This window comes from Neophocaena asiaeorientalis, unplaced genomic scaffold (assembly GCF_003031525.2).
Source record: "Neophocaena asiaeorientalis asiaeorientalis breed wild unplaced genomic scaffold, Neophocaena_asiaeorientalis_V1.1 scaffold18, whole genome shotgun sequence".
NCBI classification, from domain to species: Eukaryota; Metazoa; Chordata; class Mammalia; order Artiodactyla; family Phocoenidae; genus Neophocaena; species Neophocaena asiaeorientalis.
Genome location: NW_020172444.1, coordinates 488,843 through 504,793, shown reverse-complemented (window position 1 = coordinate 504,793; position 15,951 = coordinate 488,843). Strand labels below are relative to the sequence as shown.

The 15,951-nt window shown below is 41.0% G+C and overlaps 1 protein-coding gene across 1 annotated transcript in view; it reads right to left on the bottom strand.

Moving 5' to 3' along the window:
- The window catches only part of BIRC6 (baculoviral IAP repeat containing 6), a 233,423-nt gene extending 218,473 nt beyond the window's left edge, over positions 1–14,950 (bottom strand). The window contains 2 exon segments of the mRNA XM_024732052.1: positions 14,543–14,812; positions 14,815–14,950. Coding sequence (XP_024587820.1) covers positions 14,543–14,812; positions 14,815–14,866 — 322 coding nt within the window. The 5' untranslated portion in view covers positions 14,867–14,950.
- Between the last annotated feature and the right edge of the window lie 1,001 nt (positions 14,951–15,951).

The following is a 15,951-nucleotide window of genomic DNA, read 5'->3' as shown; positions in this document are numbered from 1 at the left end:
TAGAGCCCACGAGCCACAACTACTGAGCCTGCGTGCCACAACTACTGAAGACCATGCTCCACAAGAGAAGCCACCGTGGTGAGAAGCCCGCACACCGCAACAAAGAGTAGCCCCCCGCTCGCTGCAACTAGAGAAAGCCCACGCGCAGTAACAAAGACCAAACACAGCCATAAATTAATTAATTAATTAAAGTTGCATGCTGTAGGGTTCCATTTCCATACATTCTAGAAAAGACAAAACTAACAATACAGAGAACAGATCAGTGATTACCAAAGGTTGGGGCTGTGGTGGGGAGTCTAACTACAAACGGACACCAAAGTGGATACCACAGGGAACTTTTCAGGTATTGAAACTGCCCTGTACCCTGATTGTGGTGATGGTTACATGAATCTATGCATGTATTACTAGTATACACACATAAAAGGCCATTTACTATAATCATTAATCAAAATTTATTTTTAAATTATATAAAAGAATAAAGACATAGGAAAATATTTACAATTTACAGTTTTAACAAAGTAAAGGGGGGAAATAGTCCATAACATATCTTACCATCCAAGTTCTATAAAAATATATTAAATAATAGAAAAAGGCAAAAAGAACCTCTTACACACCAAAATGCTAAGACGGGCCATCTCTAGGTAATGAAACCATAGGTAACTGCACCTTCCCTTAGTCTATCTGATGTCCTATAATAAGGTAAATCACTTTTTAAATGGAAATTTTCAAAGGAAGAAAATTGCAGGGTTTTTTAAATTAGTTATCAATTTTAATACCCATATTAAGAAATAGTCAACTCTAAAAATACACCATCTGTGTGCATCCCTATAAAACTTCGAAAAATACTATCAGAAATACATTATCTTTGCAAACTGACACAACACACTGTAAAAGTCCATGTCCACTGAGATATCATCAGACTTCAATGCTTAAAATAGTCTACCATAACATACAAACATACAAATATCATTCAAGGTCAATAAAGAGCATGCAAAATTAATGTTAGGTTCTTATAAAGCCTTTAAAATGTATTTAAAGTTACCAAAATAAAATCATTTAACAAAAGTTGTTAGTATAGTGTATTATTCAAAGCCAAAATGAGTATTCCTATAAAAGAGAACTTGGTGCAAAGCAAAGGAAGTTTGGGAAAGTTCAGTGGCTAGGCCATGAAGAAAAAGTAACAAATGGATAAAATATAAAGCAGGGATAGTATTATTTAGGCAGATCTACCTAAACATGGAAGAGGTTCTCCGAAATATACAGAATTACTGGAATTAAGAGTTCCAAGTTCCAATTCTCCCTGTTCACTTTATCCAAAACTACCACCAGACCACTTATTTTTACAATAATCTTAAGTATCTGACATCAATTGAGAAAGTTTTGAGAACATAATCACCACTGAAAATTTTCCATGGATGGGACTCAATCTTTAAGGACCTACTTCCTGTAAGAAATTGTGGGGCCCTTTTCATATACGTTACTCAATTTGACACAGTTAAAACTCTTAACCAGTCTGGGATATATAGGTTACATGCTTCCTTCAGGATTTTGACCTGGCTATAATTAAGTAAAATCTGGGGACTAACTTCCCTATCTGATATTGCACAGGAGAACCCCTAACCATCTGTAAATAAATTCCTGTTGCTACACAGGAAGTTGCCCATGTGAGAAGCAACTCAGCTACAAATCAATATAATTCTACAGTTTGGAACATGTGACCTTGTGAATTTCTATTTGGAGCTCATATCTGAAACTGCTATTTTCTGTTTAACATAGATGGCACGCATCATCATTCCTCACATAGCCTACATTTTAAGTCAGTTCAAGTCAAATTCCATCCAAATATGATGAAAATCCACCCAGCTGTTTTTGCATACTACAATAACAGGCCAACAAAAACTTCCCCTGGATATCTGCCTTGCTGCTCTCTCACATCACTGGGATCTTTGCTCAAGTGCCATCACAGAGAGACCCCCTCCACCCGCCAGACCACCACACAGCACAAATGTATCCACCATCATCTCACATCAGTTTTGATATCTTATGGCATTTATCACCACTTGATATAGGGTATGTGGGGGGGTGTGGTGTGGTGTGTAATACACCTCTTTCCACTAAACCATGAGCTCTAGGAAAGCAAGGACTTTGTTAACTGCTACATCACCAGTGCTTGACACACAGTAAATGTTTTGGTTTTTTTTAATTTAATTATTTATTTATTTGTCTGTGTTGGGTCTTCATTGCAGTGTGCAGGCTTCTCTTTGAGGTGGCTTCTCTTGTTGTGGAGAGCAGGCTCTAGGCATGCAGGCTTCAGTAGTTGTGGCATGCGGGCTTCAGTAGTTGTGGCATGCGGGCTCAGTAGCTGTGGCTCGCGGGCTCTAGAGCGCAGGCTCAGTAGTTGTGGACTTCTCTGGTGGTTCAGTGGGTAAGACTCCATGCTCCCAATGCGGGGGGCCCGGGTTCGATCCTTGGTGGGGGAACTAGATCCCGCATGTATGCTGCAACTAAGAGTTCACATGGCACAACCAAAAGCCCACATGCCACAACAAAGATCCCATGTGCCACAACTAAGACCCGGCACAGCCTAAATAAATAAATCATTAATTAATTAAAATATTTTTTAAAAACTAAGCTATAATGTGATAAAATGAAACATTCTAACAGCTAGCTTTTTTCTTAAGACAACATGAAACAAAGACATTTGAGGCATGGAACAGTTGATCTGGTAGATAATCCTAGCCATTTCTGCCCTCTGTAGCCACTACTTCCCCTGCCCTCCTTCTGCCCTCAGTATGAGATCACTGTCCTTGCTATAGCGGCATTTTGGTGAAAAAGAATCAGAGCACTTAACTGGTTCCAAAAAATCAAACAAAACTGAATTACATGAGAAAAGGACAAAATAGAAAGCAACAGGAATTTGGCCCTTGGTATATTCCTGCTGCTTACAAGCATATTTCATTATATATACACTAAATACAATTTAAGATACAGTGGGGGGACTTCCCCGGTGGCGCAGTGGTTAAGAATCCCCATGCAGGGGACACGGGTTCGAGCCCTGCTCCGGGAGGATCCCACATGCCACGGAGCAACTAGGCCCGTTCGCCACAATGACTGAGCCTGCGCTCTAGAGCCCGCGAGCCGCAACTACCGAGCCCATGTGCCACAACTACTGAAGCCCGCGCGCCTAGAGCCTGTGTTCCGCAACAAGAGGCCACTGCAATGAGAGACCCATGCACCACAATGAAGAGTGGCCCCCGCTCGCCGCAACTAGAGAAAGCCCGCATGCAGCAACGAAGACCCAATGCAACCAAAAATAAATAAATAAAAATTAAATTAAATTAAAATATTTTTAGAAAAAAGATACAGTGGGGTAGGTTTTATTAGCAGACTAACTTGGGAGGTTTTCTTAGCAAAAAAAAAAAAAAATTATGGCTAAATACAATACTATTCAATTCAAATAAAATTTGTCTCTCATTCATCCCAGGCATATGAAATAAACTTGCTCATTTAAGATTCTAGGTGAAGTGTGAACCTCTAAACCTGGCAGCCCATTAGAATCATCAGGCATGCTCTAAAAATTAAAGAAAAAAAAAATTTTTTTTTAAGTATGCTTGGGCTCCATTCCAGGCCACTTAAGTGAGAATACTGGGACCCAAGCAGAATAGTTTTTTAAAAGCTCTCCTGATGATTCTAATGAGCAAGTGGGGCTGAGAACCACTGCCCTGTGCTATCTCCGCAGTCTTACTTGTCTCTCTCCAACTACATAAATCAATGTAAAAGCACAGAAACAAATCATAAAGATTTAAATTCCTGGTGCCCACGATAAATCACAACACATTTCTACCTGCCCTACTCTAACATTTCAATCATTTCCTCTAAAAAGTAAGAATATTTATTTCCTCTAAAATACATCCTTGATTTAACATACTCAAGTAGAGCACAATTACTTGTTTTTAGGAGCACTGCCCTTGTCACAAACTGTTTTATATAGCAAATAACTTATTCTTTTTGTCATTTGTACCTCCATTTTCTCCTCTCTATACCAGAGTTTGGCTTAACTATTTTGTACCCCTCACATTTGAAGTACAATTTACAAAAAATTTCTACATTCATTATCATATCACATAATGAAGTAGTCTGGGCAAGAATTGTTAGCCCATTTTAGAGATGGTAACCCAGAGAAGTGTCTTGCCAAATGCACCCACCTTTGCATGAGGCTATGATCAGTACAATGCACATATCAGAGAGGTACCTCCCACGACCTCCCCACTATTTTTACATACTCCATTACAGAAATCTATTATTGTTTATATTCTATCTATAGTTATAGAGAACATTCCTAAGGATAGATTTCCAAATGTTCAACAACTTAAGTACAGTTACAACTACAGATTTCCAGTTAAACAAGGATATAATGCACACACATTTACCTCTGCTCCCTCCCATGCTCCCACAGAAAGACAGGAAAGACATACTAAAGAGGGCACTAAACAAGCCCACAAAGACCAAGTGAGAAGATAACAACAAAATTTTTGAAGTCGGAGGGCAGGTAGAAGAGTATTAACTGACTTGTTCCCCCCTATAAAAATTTCAAGGTTAAGCCAGCAAGGAGGAAAGCTCAAATTACGCGTTGTAGTATTTTTCAAATTACACAGACAATAATAAGTCTAAAATAAAAATTACTTAAAAGTAGCAGCTTTTTGCAATATTTTCTCAATTAACTAATACTAAAAACATACCTATCATAATAGGGCCCTACATTTTTTACCTTAAACTGGGAGTTCTTCAACTGAAAAATATGGGAGCCATAGCCCAGGAGGGCCAAGTCCAAGATCCTCAGGCTATCCCATCACGCCCTTCCTCATGCTTTGCACTCTGATACCAAACTGCTTATAACAAATATTACCTGCTTCATGCCTCTGCTCTTGCTCATGCTGTTCCCTCTGCCTGGCTAACTCCATTTCTTTCAAGTCTCAACTGAGGTGTCACTGCGTTTAGAAAGCTTTCCAAATTTGGGAGGAGAGTGGACTTACAATTCATCTTATTATCCCCATGTGGCAAACACCTGTTGAAATGAACTATATTAATTTAAAACACCAATACAAAAAGTAACATTTACTGAGTGCTTATGGTGGGCCAAGCAATGTCTACATGCATTAGTTTACTTAATATCTTTCCAAAAACCAAATGAGTTAGGTACTAATTATGAAGTGCAGAGAGAGAGGTTAAGCATCTTGCCTAAGACACAGCTAGGAAGTGATAAATCATAGACTGGAACTCAGTCTGGCTCCGGAGCCAATATCCTTAACCACTAGACTAGGCTTTGTCTATAAATGCCAATGCCTTCCAAGTCTGTATTCCCAAATTTTCAAGCTTCAACCCTGAATTTCCAAATGTCTTCTGGACATCTCTACATGGATGTCCTTCAAGAACCTCAAAAGTAACACAACTGAAATCACTATGTCCCTCTTGCTCCTCAGCATTCGCCAACAAAAGCTACTCACCACACCTTCTTGTACTTCTTGTACTTCAGGTTAATTCATTCATCCAGTTACCCAAAGTAGAAAGCTAAGTATGAGTAATTTTCACCTTGTCAATCCCTCTCATCCCCACGTTCACCAAATTATGTTGTTTCTACCTCTCAAACTTAGATGCAGCTCTCATCACTTCTCACAACTGGGTATTAGCTTGGAATCTTTCTTTCTGAAAAACAAATACCGTATGCTAACACATATATATGGAATCTAAGAAAAATAAGAAAAAAAAAGGCATGAAGAACCTAGGGGCAAGATGGGAATAAAGACACAGACCTACTAGAGAATGGACTTGAGGATATGGGGAGGGGAAAGGGTAAGCTGGGAGGAAGTGAGAGAGTGGCATGGACATATATACACTACCAAATGTAAAATAGATAGCTCGGGGGAAGCAGCCACAGAGCACTGGGGGATCAGCTTGGTTCCTTGTGACCGCGTAGAGGGGTGGGATAGGGAGGGTGGGAGGGAGGGAGATGCAAGAGGGAAGAGATATGGGGACATATGTATATGTATAACTGATTCACTTTGTTATAAAGCAGAAACTAACACACCATTGTGAAGGAATTATACTCCAATAAAGATGTTAAAAATAAATAAATGAATAAATAAAAAACAACTGTGATTCTGTGATAACCTACAATGGCTCCCTACCATTGATATCAACTCCAAACTTTTTAGCAAAACATATTACGTTCTTGTCTTTGCCAATCTCTCAGCTTCAACTCTAACCATCCAACCCCAACTCGTCTTCCCCCCAAAACTTCCCTGGATTTACCATTTGTTTATTTATTTATTTATTTAATTTCTTCAGCTGCGTTGGGTCTTTGTTGTTTCACGCGGCCTTTCTCTAGTTGCTGCGAGCGATCTGCAGTGGCTTCTCTTGTTGTGGAGCACGGGCTCTAGGCACACAGGCTTCAGCAGTTGTGGCATGTGGGCTCACTAGTTGTGGCTCGCAGCCTCTAGAGCACAAGTTCAGTAGCTGTGGTGCATGAGCTGAGTTGCTCCGCGGCATGTGGGATCTTCCCAGACCAGGGCTCAAACCTGTGTCCCCTTCATTGTCAGGCTGATTCTTAACCACTGCACCACCAGGCAAGTCCCTACCATGCTTTTAAAGACCAATATGTCTCTGCATAAGCCAAGTACCTTGGCCTAAGATGATCATCCGTCCCACTATCTCATCTTCCCAAATCAATCATAAAGGCAACATCCTTTGAGAAGCCTTCTCTATTCTCCTCAGGTTGAAGAAACTCCCTCCTCTATGCATTCAAAGGTCAAAATGTTGCCTTAATTATTTTGTGCCCCCATGACTAGCACATGTTCAATAAGTGTGTAAATGAATACCAATCAACCAGCTCTTCACATCACTGTGCTCTTTTAACAATTTCAAGTCCAAAATCAATTAACTTACATAATTTTTTTTTACTCTCCTGTAATACAAAATTACTGCTCTTATGTCTATTCGATTTCAGTGGTCACATTTCCACATACGTGGCAAACTGGAAGAAAAAAACACTGCAATTTCAACAGAGTATCTATAGTAAAAACATCTACTACACTCAGCAAACTTTCAAACAGCCACTGCTACCACAAGAACAACTTACAGAGCACATACTATATACCAGGCACTATTCTATATGTTTAACATATGTTGACTCATTTTAATTCTCACAACCACTTTATGAGGTAGATAGTATTATTATGTTCATCTTCCTGACGAACTTCAAAATCGAAAAGAACCAAGACTAAAGCTCAAGCTATTTGGTTCCAGAGGCTGATCTCTTATACTGCCTCTCATTAATAAGTCTAACACTACTGAAACAAAGACTAGGTAAATTCTTTCCTAGAGCCAAGCCATCTTTGAACATTGAATAGTTAGGAAAATGTGGGAGGTAAATGTAAAAATTTGGGTAGATATAGAGGATCTTGAAAACATAGCAAAATATTTTTTAAGAATATTAATTCACTCTAATTAATTACAGAAAAATGTTTTGCTAATAAAACACCCAATCTTTGACATAAGATAGGTCATTCTGTAGCATTACTAAAGTCAATCAACTGAAACAGAGCCAAAGTACGTAGTCACAGCCCACAAAGATACTTGCCGAATTAAGTTTTTATAAGGAACTCAGATGTATCCAGAAGACAACTATCTTGAAAGGTTACTGAAACCCCAACTCTATACCATGTTTATAACTGAGACTAGGAAGGCTTCATGCACCAAAATTAGCCAGGACATAGTGATCTGTATCATTTACAATTTCCAAAACTGAGATCTACAGGAAGATGTTGCATTTTACCCAGACTGATGCATACCGAATTCAGAAGTAGTAAGAAAAATATTTTCCACCTCTAAAGAGATGATAAATATGAGTGTCATCCATAAAATTCATTTCGTGAGGACTATGCAAGCTAACCTAATTAGTTTTCTACATTCCAAGACTTCTTCGAACAGGTATCTCTGAGTTCTAAGTCTGAACAAGAAGCCATCATACCAGACAATCAATCAATCGATTAAAATTCACCCAATCTGAACTTCACTACAACTGGAGTAGAGTACAATGATCTTTTTTCTCATTTATGACCACTGTACAAACTTCTCAAGTCAAATCAAAGTCAGTGTCTTAGGGACTTCCCCGGTGGTCCAGTGGTAAAGATTCCGCCTCACAATGCAGGGGATGCAGGTTCGATCCCTAGTCAGGGAACTAAGATCCCACATGCTACGGGGCAACTAAGCCCACGCGCCACAACTACTGAGCTCACGCACCTCAACTAGAGCCTGAATGGTGCAAACTACAGAGCCCACGTGCTCTGTACCCCACGCGCCACAACTACAGAGCCCATGCACCCTGGAGCCTGCGCGCCACAACTAGAGAGAAGCCTGCACACCACAACGAAGAGCCCAAGCGCCGCCATGAAAGGTCCCGCATGCCACAACTAAGACCCAGGACAGCCAAAAACTAAATGTCTCAGAAAAGGAAAAGGGGAGATATCCATTAAAAATATATATAAAACTAGAATGATTATCTAAAAACACTGAGCAACTCTGGAGTTTCCTCCTCTTCACTATGACAGAGATCTGTAACCCACTTCAGAAACTGAAGAAACGTAACTTACTCTTACACATATACTACAATACTCATTGATTAATACCCATCTATATCTTCATTTACTCATGTACATATATTGCATGAACAATCTACTGGGTTGGCCAAAAAGTTCATTTGGGTTTTTTCCACAGAAAAAAATTTATATATATTTTTATAAACACACATATATATACACATGTTTATATATATATATATAAAATATATATACACATATGTGTATATATATGTGTGTGTGTGTGTATACACACATAACTAGTAATACAACAGTCTTGACTTCATTCTGACATTTAGCCACACCAACACAATGAAAGCTATTTATCCAAATATAGATAATATTTGTTACCAACATTTTTATTTCCATCTACATTTTAATGAAATCTATCCTCTGTAATACCAACACTAAGCCAGTGAACAATTTTTAAAGTAACAGTGAGGGGCAGTGGCTTAAGAGAGTTAGTATTCACTGTGTATCTGCTTATACATATGCCGAGCAGTGTTAGGCACTTAAAATGTTTACCTCTTAAATCTTCACAACCATCCTATTAAATATTAATCATAACTTACAAATGAGGAGGAAGCTGGAGTTCAGGAAGTTTAGGAAGTGAGCTAAAATTCAAAATTCAGGACTACATAAAGCCCATTCTCTCTCCACATGTCCTCAGAAAAGCTTGCTTAAAAAATATGTATATATACACAAAAAGAAAAAGAAAAAAAAAGTATATATATAAATTATATATATATTATACATATATATAATGTACTACACATTTAGCAGAGAAGGGGCTCTATTTCAGGAAGCAAGAGAAAACACCACCACTAGTAATTAAATAAATAAGAAAATACTAAACAAATTAACAATACCTTACTCTTACACTGAAGCAAAAACTAGATGGATTCTACAAGATGGTGAAAAGTGGTAAATTACAAAAAAAAATCCTAAGAAGTTCAAATGTGGTGTTAAGTTCAAAAAACTTAACAGAATATCAAAATGGTTTAAGTAAAAAAAAAGAGATTTACAAATAAATAAAAAACATGTTTTGAACAGTAAACACACTATTCTAAGCACTTTACGTGTAACACTTAGTCCTCACAATTAATACAGTTATCACCCCCTTTTTGCAAATGGAGAAACTGGAAAAGAAATGCTAAGTAATTCAAAGTTACACAGTTCAGGGAGGAAAAAAAAAACAAAACAGAAACTAGGATCTTAACTCAAAACTTTGCTCCTTCCTATTATGCTCAATGGCATTAACAAACAATAACTAAAGAGAGGGACATATCTAGTAATATAAACAATATGGTCAAGTGGTGTACGCAGAGCTATTTTGATTTTTAAAACCCAAAGTCCACAAATAAGCATATGAAAACATGTTCAACATCATATGTCATTAGGGAATTACAAATTAAAACAATGAGATATTACACACATATTAGAATGGCAACAATCCAAAACACTAACAACGTCAAATGCTGATGAGGGATGTGAAGCAACAGGAACTCTCATTCATTGCTGCTGGGAATGCAAAATGGTACAGCCACTTTAGAAGACAATTTGGCAGTTTCTTACAAAACTAAACATATTCCTGGGACTTCCCTGTTGGTCCAGTGGCTATGACTCCGCACTTCCAATACAGAGGGCACAGGTTCAGTCCCCGGTCAGAAAACTAAGATCTCACATGCCACACGGTACGGCCAAAAATTTTTTTAACAGAAGAAAGAAAACAAACTAAACATACTCCTGCCATAAGATCCATGCTCCTTGGTATTTACCCAAATGAACTGAAAACTTATGTCCACACAAAAACCTAGACACAGGTATTTATAGCAGCTTTATTCATAACTGTTACAACCTGGAAGCAACCAAGATGTCCTTCAGTAGGTGAATGGATAAATAAACTGTGGTCCATCCAGACAATGGAATATATTATTCCATGCTAAAAAGAAATAAGCTATCAAGCCACAGAAAGACATGAAAGAAACTTAAATGCATATTATTCAGGGAACAAAGCCATACTGAAAAGGTTACATACTGTATGCTTCCAACTATACGACATTCTAGAAAAGGCAAAACTATGGAGACAGTGAAATGATCAGTAGTTGCCAGGGAGCAGAAGGGAGACAGGGTGAATAGGCAGAGTAAGAGAATTTCAATGAAACTATATTCTACAATATGTCATATACAGTCAGAACCCATAGAATGTACAGTACCAAGGGTGAACACTAACATAAACTATGGACTTTGGGTGATAATGATGTGTTAATGCAGGTTCATTGATTGTAACAAACATACCAACGTGTGTCAGATAGTCATGGGGAGGGTGGTAAATAGAGGAACTCTGTACTTTCTGCTCAATTTTACTGTGAAACTAAAACAGCTCTTTAAAAAAGTCCATTTAAGAAAGAAAAAACAAAAATCACCAAAGCCAAAGAAAGCGTGTTTACTTAGCAGTTAATATGTAAAGAAGCATCCACTTAACATACTCATTAGTATACATATACCAAATCAAAAATATTTATTAATAGATTGTACTAGGCATGCTGGGGAGGGGATATAAACAAGTAGACAAGGCTCCTTGCGACAAGGAGTTTGAAATATAGTTAAACAGACATCATATACTCACAAAAAAACTAAATAAAATGGAATTTAAATAGTTCAAGACAGAAAACATACCACAAAGAGTTAAGTTGCCAAATTACTGAAATAAGAATTAATACAACAATATGTGCTTAGGGGTTCAGTGGATCACTTCAGGCTAAAAGAATCAGGAAGTCAAAGGTATGCTCTAGGTCTCGAAAAATGGGTAAGATTTGTCTAATTTTCTGGAGGGAATTGGTGAATTCCAAGAAAGAGTAAAACTACTGGAGTTGGGAAAGAAAATTAAATGAACCAGTTTCACAAAACAAAATAGGGAGACAAGACTGGAAAGACTGCTAGAGGCCAGATCATGGAGGTTACTGAATGCCAGGCCAAAGAACAAGCACAGAGACTCAGAAATCTTAACTCTAAAACACTAACAGGGGGCAAATACTTGCCTAACCTAAGTATATACTGATGACTCTTAATCTAAAGAAAATGCATTTATAAACATTTTTTGTGAGATACAGATAATTTAAACATGTACAGTAGTCAACAACGGTAGTTTAAAATTCACCATCTTGGCCATCCAAGTGAATACCTATACATACAAGTCCTGCTCCCATTTTTCGATTTCCAATCAACACCAACAGACTACCCATAACCCCATAAACTGAACCTATCCATAAGACTACTCTATCACCCAATAAAACTCTCTATCCCCTTAAACCACTTACATCACGACTCTTTATCCCCTTTAACAAAGATGTCTTTCCTCTGGGGTAGAAAAGAAGGTGGCTCACTGCCCATGAACTGGAAAGAGGGGTCATGTTAGGGCCATCATCACTACTGGCACCTTCTGCCCATTCTATTTATAGGACTGTCACCCTCTATTCATCATTAAAGCCAAACCTACTAAGTACCTACATATTCCAGGCAAAACATAAAATGCAGCATTCCTTCCCCAATCATCTGAAGAAATGACACACACAGGACCCTATACAACCTCTGGTAATTATTATTAATAAACTACACTTCTCACATATGAAAACACTTCAGAATTTGTCCATTGTTACTTTCAAACTTTTTTTGTAATCCTTTTGTTTTATTTGCCATAAACTCTTCTACATAATTTTAATCACATACTACTCAATTCTCAATGCATGGCTATCCACCATTGTATCCAATCCCATACTTTCTAATTAAATGTTCCAACATACCTCAACTAAGGTATCCCAAATCAGTGCTATAGTTTATATATCTACCTTTACACTTACATTATGTATCTAAAGCCCTCTCCTTAAGTAATCTACCATTAGAGTGACTGTTTTCTTCCCTTTCATGAACAGGCACATTCATATTTGTCCAATTTCCCCAATCATTTATAACTAACTCTGGCACATATAATCTTTCTGAAGCACGGCCTCCAGATATAAAATCACCCTGTGAGAGTCCTCTTTCTACTGAAAACATTTTAAGACTTTTGTTAATATGGCTTTTTATAAAAATTCAAGTATATATGTTACCACTTATTCAAAATTTAAAGTCATGAAAGACAGTAATAGATACCGTTTAAAGATAAAGTATATAATAAAAAACATAAAGATACGTATAAGAATGATAAAACCAAATTAAGGATAATGCTCATGGGGGAGGGAGAGTTGAAGGAATGCAATCCAGGAGGGACACACAAGACTTCAACTCTATTTGTGATGTTTTATTTTTTTTAACCAAGTCGAGAATACATGGTTGTCTGCCACAATTGTTCTTTATACCTTTTCATATGTGAAATATATTTAAGTGAGTTTAAGAGGAAAGAAATCCAACTATTAGCAAGAAGCACCCTCTCATACAGAGTGACAAGCTGTTATGTCCAAGTTGCAGTAAATGCTCATTGCTACATCTGGGACACCACTCCTGTACTTTACCCAAGCCAAGAAAAGAAAAATTACAAGACTACAATACAAACTTTCCCTTAGACATATTTTAGATGTGTTACAGGTTTATTTTCTATAGCTATACACAGCCCATTTCTTTCACAATGCTCACAAAAACAAAAATTAAACCCTTTAACTTTGTATACCTAGATTCCCATTTACTCTTAAGTGTCTCAGACAGTAAATCAGTATAACGACCTTTCCTTATTTGTCTCTGTTAAAATATAAGTGAATGGGTAAGACCACTTCACTACTTCCACTTGGCTAAATATGGACAGTCATACACATTACATCTCTGTGCATGAGTCTAACTCACTTGTATACTAACTTTTCAATATCAATTTGTAACATCTAAATTAAGCCACTCATTCTATCGCAAATGAAATGTCGTCTCAGCCAAACGTAACCTAGCCAGGGCAATTCCAAAACACTCCACCCCAGCCCACCGAGCGTTCGTCTCACGCATACTCAAAGTCCCATCCCTGGACCAACGTTTACACCGGCCAGAACTGCTCTCCTCCAATGGTGAGCCTCACACGCGCCTCCGTATCCCAACTTTCAGCTCGCAGTGGTAAAACCAGCAGGGAGGGCCGGAAGTTTCACCTAGTTCGGAACCCAAAGGAAATCTGTAACTCATACACCGCAGGTGCCGAGTTTCTCGTCCCTGGTGAGTAGAAGGTGGAAGCCCCGACCTAGGGAACAAGAGCTAGTCTTCCATGGCGTCCTCCCGAGTCCTAAAGTCGTCGACGGAACAGTTCAGGCACCTGGCCCGCCTACTTCCCTCCCCGCCCCCACTCCAGACCCACCCCACCCCCAACCCGGGCGCGAAGCCTGCTGTACATCCCAGCACCTGCAGGTCCCGGGAACAGACACGGATCTACTTCTCTCCACAAGAGGGTAGGGCTTGGATGTCGCCTCGGACGCTCGCCTCTGGCCACCGGCCTCTCACGTCGGGACCAACACTGCGACCCTGTCGCTTTCTGATCTAAGAGAAGGCAGTACCGACACCCTCTCCAGGACCTAGCAGGGGGCCTGGGCTTCTCCGGTGCTGAGCTCCTAGGCCTCCTCACCTCTCCCAGAGGACCAACCCACACCGGACGCTCAAAGCCCGAAAGGCAACTCCCACCACTCCCCGCCTCGCCCGTCTTTTCTTCCCAGCTGCCGCCGCTGAAAAAGCCAAGTCCTAAGGTCCTCCTCAATCAGCTTCCGGGCCTCCCTTCACAGCCAGGCCTGAGCCCCCAGCCCTGCCCTCCGCCACCCGCTCCAGTCACACCGCTTCCCTCCTCCGGAGGCCGAGCCCCGGGGCTGGGAGGCTTCTTTCCCCAGCATCCCGGGGCCCGGCTCCTCCCGCGGCAGGCCCGGCCCCCGCCCGGCGTGCGGCACACTCACCGCTGAGCGCCGAGGCCTGCAGGGTGGCCCCCGAGGTGCCGTCGATGACTTTGATGGTCCCGCGACTGGTGACGGCCAGGATGGCGTTGAGCGCCGGGTGATAGGAGAGGCTGTGCAGCCCTTCGGCGTCGCAGCGCATGCAGCCGTCCCGCAGCACCAGCCACTCGGAGACCCCTGCCGCTCCCGCCCCCGCCGCCGAGGAGCAGCCCGGGCCCGAGGCCGCCGCAGCCGCAGCCGCCATCTTCCGGCCTGCGCTCAGCACAATCACACTGGAAGCGGCTCAGTGACAGTCCCGGGAGGTGCAGCACCACCCCCAGTCACCATCCGGGGCCGGGGGGCAAGCCGAGCGCGTTAGCCGGAAGTGAGGTCAGGCGCCGGCACGCACGCGGGACGTCGGCCGCGCGCCCGGAGGGGCCAAGCTCAGAGGGAGGCTGGCGAGGGAGGCTGGCGAAGGAGGGGAGAGGGAGATAGAGAGGCGGGGCCCGGGGCGGGAGGAGCATGCGCGGGAGGGCTAGCGCGTGCCACGCGCCTCAGGTCTGGCCAGCTAAGCGTCCGCAACGTCCCAGTTTTTTTCGAGCTCGGGGAGCGGCCGCAGCCTGCGCCCCGCCCAGCTCCCCTGCTCCGGGCCGCGGCGGGGTGGATGGATGGAGAGTGGGGGGTTGGGACGTGTATTTCCGCTAGGCGAGGACCCCGGCCGGTGCGACCTGGCCGAGACGCCTTGAGGCCCGTTGCTACGGTTCCAGCTGCGCCCGGACCGTTCCCAGCAGCGCGGTGCAGCGGTTTGGCTATGGCGCAAAGGAGACCTCAGGTCTGGGCCTCGGCTTAGCAGTCTGAAAAACGTCTAGTCTGGATTTGGAGAAACCGAGCGACTTCCCCAAGCCCACGCGTATTACATCGCCCCCCGTCCCATCCCCAAATCTTTCTGTTGAACAGAAGTGCCAGATACGAGGTGCTGGAAGCGTATAGTTAAGCTTAGTTTCTTTATCCACATTCTAAACGCAAAACTTGTTAATCGGTGTGTATGGGTGTTGTGGGACTGAAGTTAAGTAAATTTACAAATCCCCCTCTGGAGCATAACAATGCTTTTTTTTTTAACTTTTTATTTCAAAATAATAATTATACACAGTTAGTTGCAAATATAGTATAGACTTCTGTGGTCTGTCACCCCAAAACCCGTAACCTCTATCTAACTGTGAGAAAAACATTGGACAAACCCAAACTGAAGGTCATTCTATAAAATACCTGACCAATACTCCTGAAAGATAGAGAGGTCCTACTTACCCAGAGTCCCCTAACAGTTACATAATTGTAGTTCAATATCAAAAGCAGCGATTTGACATACGATGTGTGTATAATTCTATGTCATTTTATCACGTGTAGATTCATGCAGCACAATCAAGGACTATTCT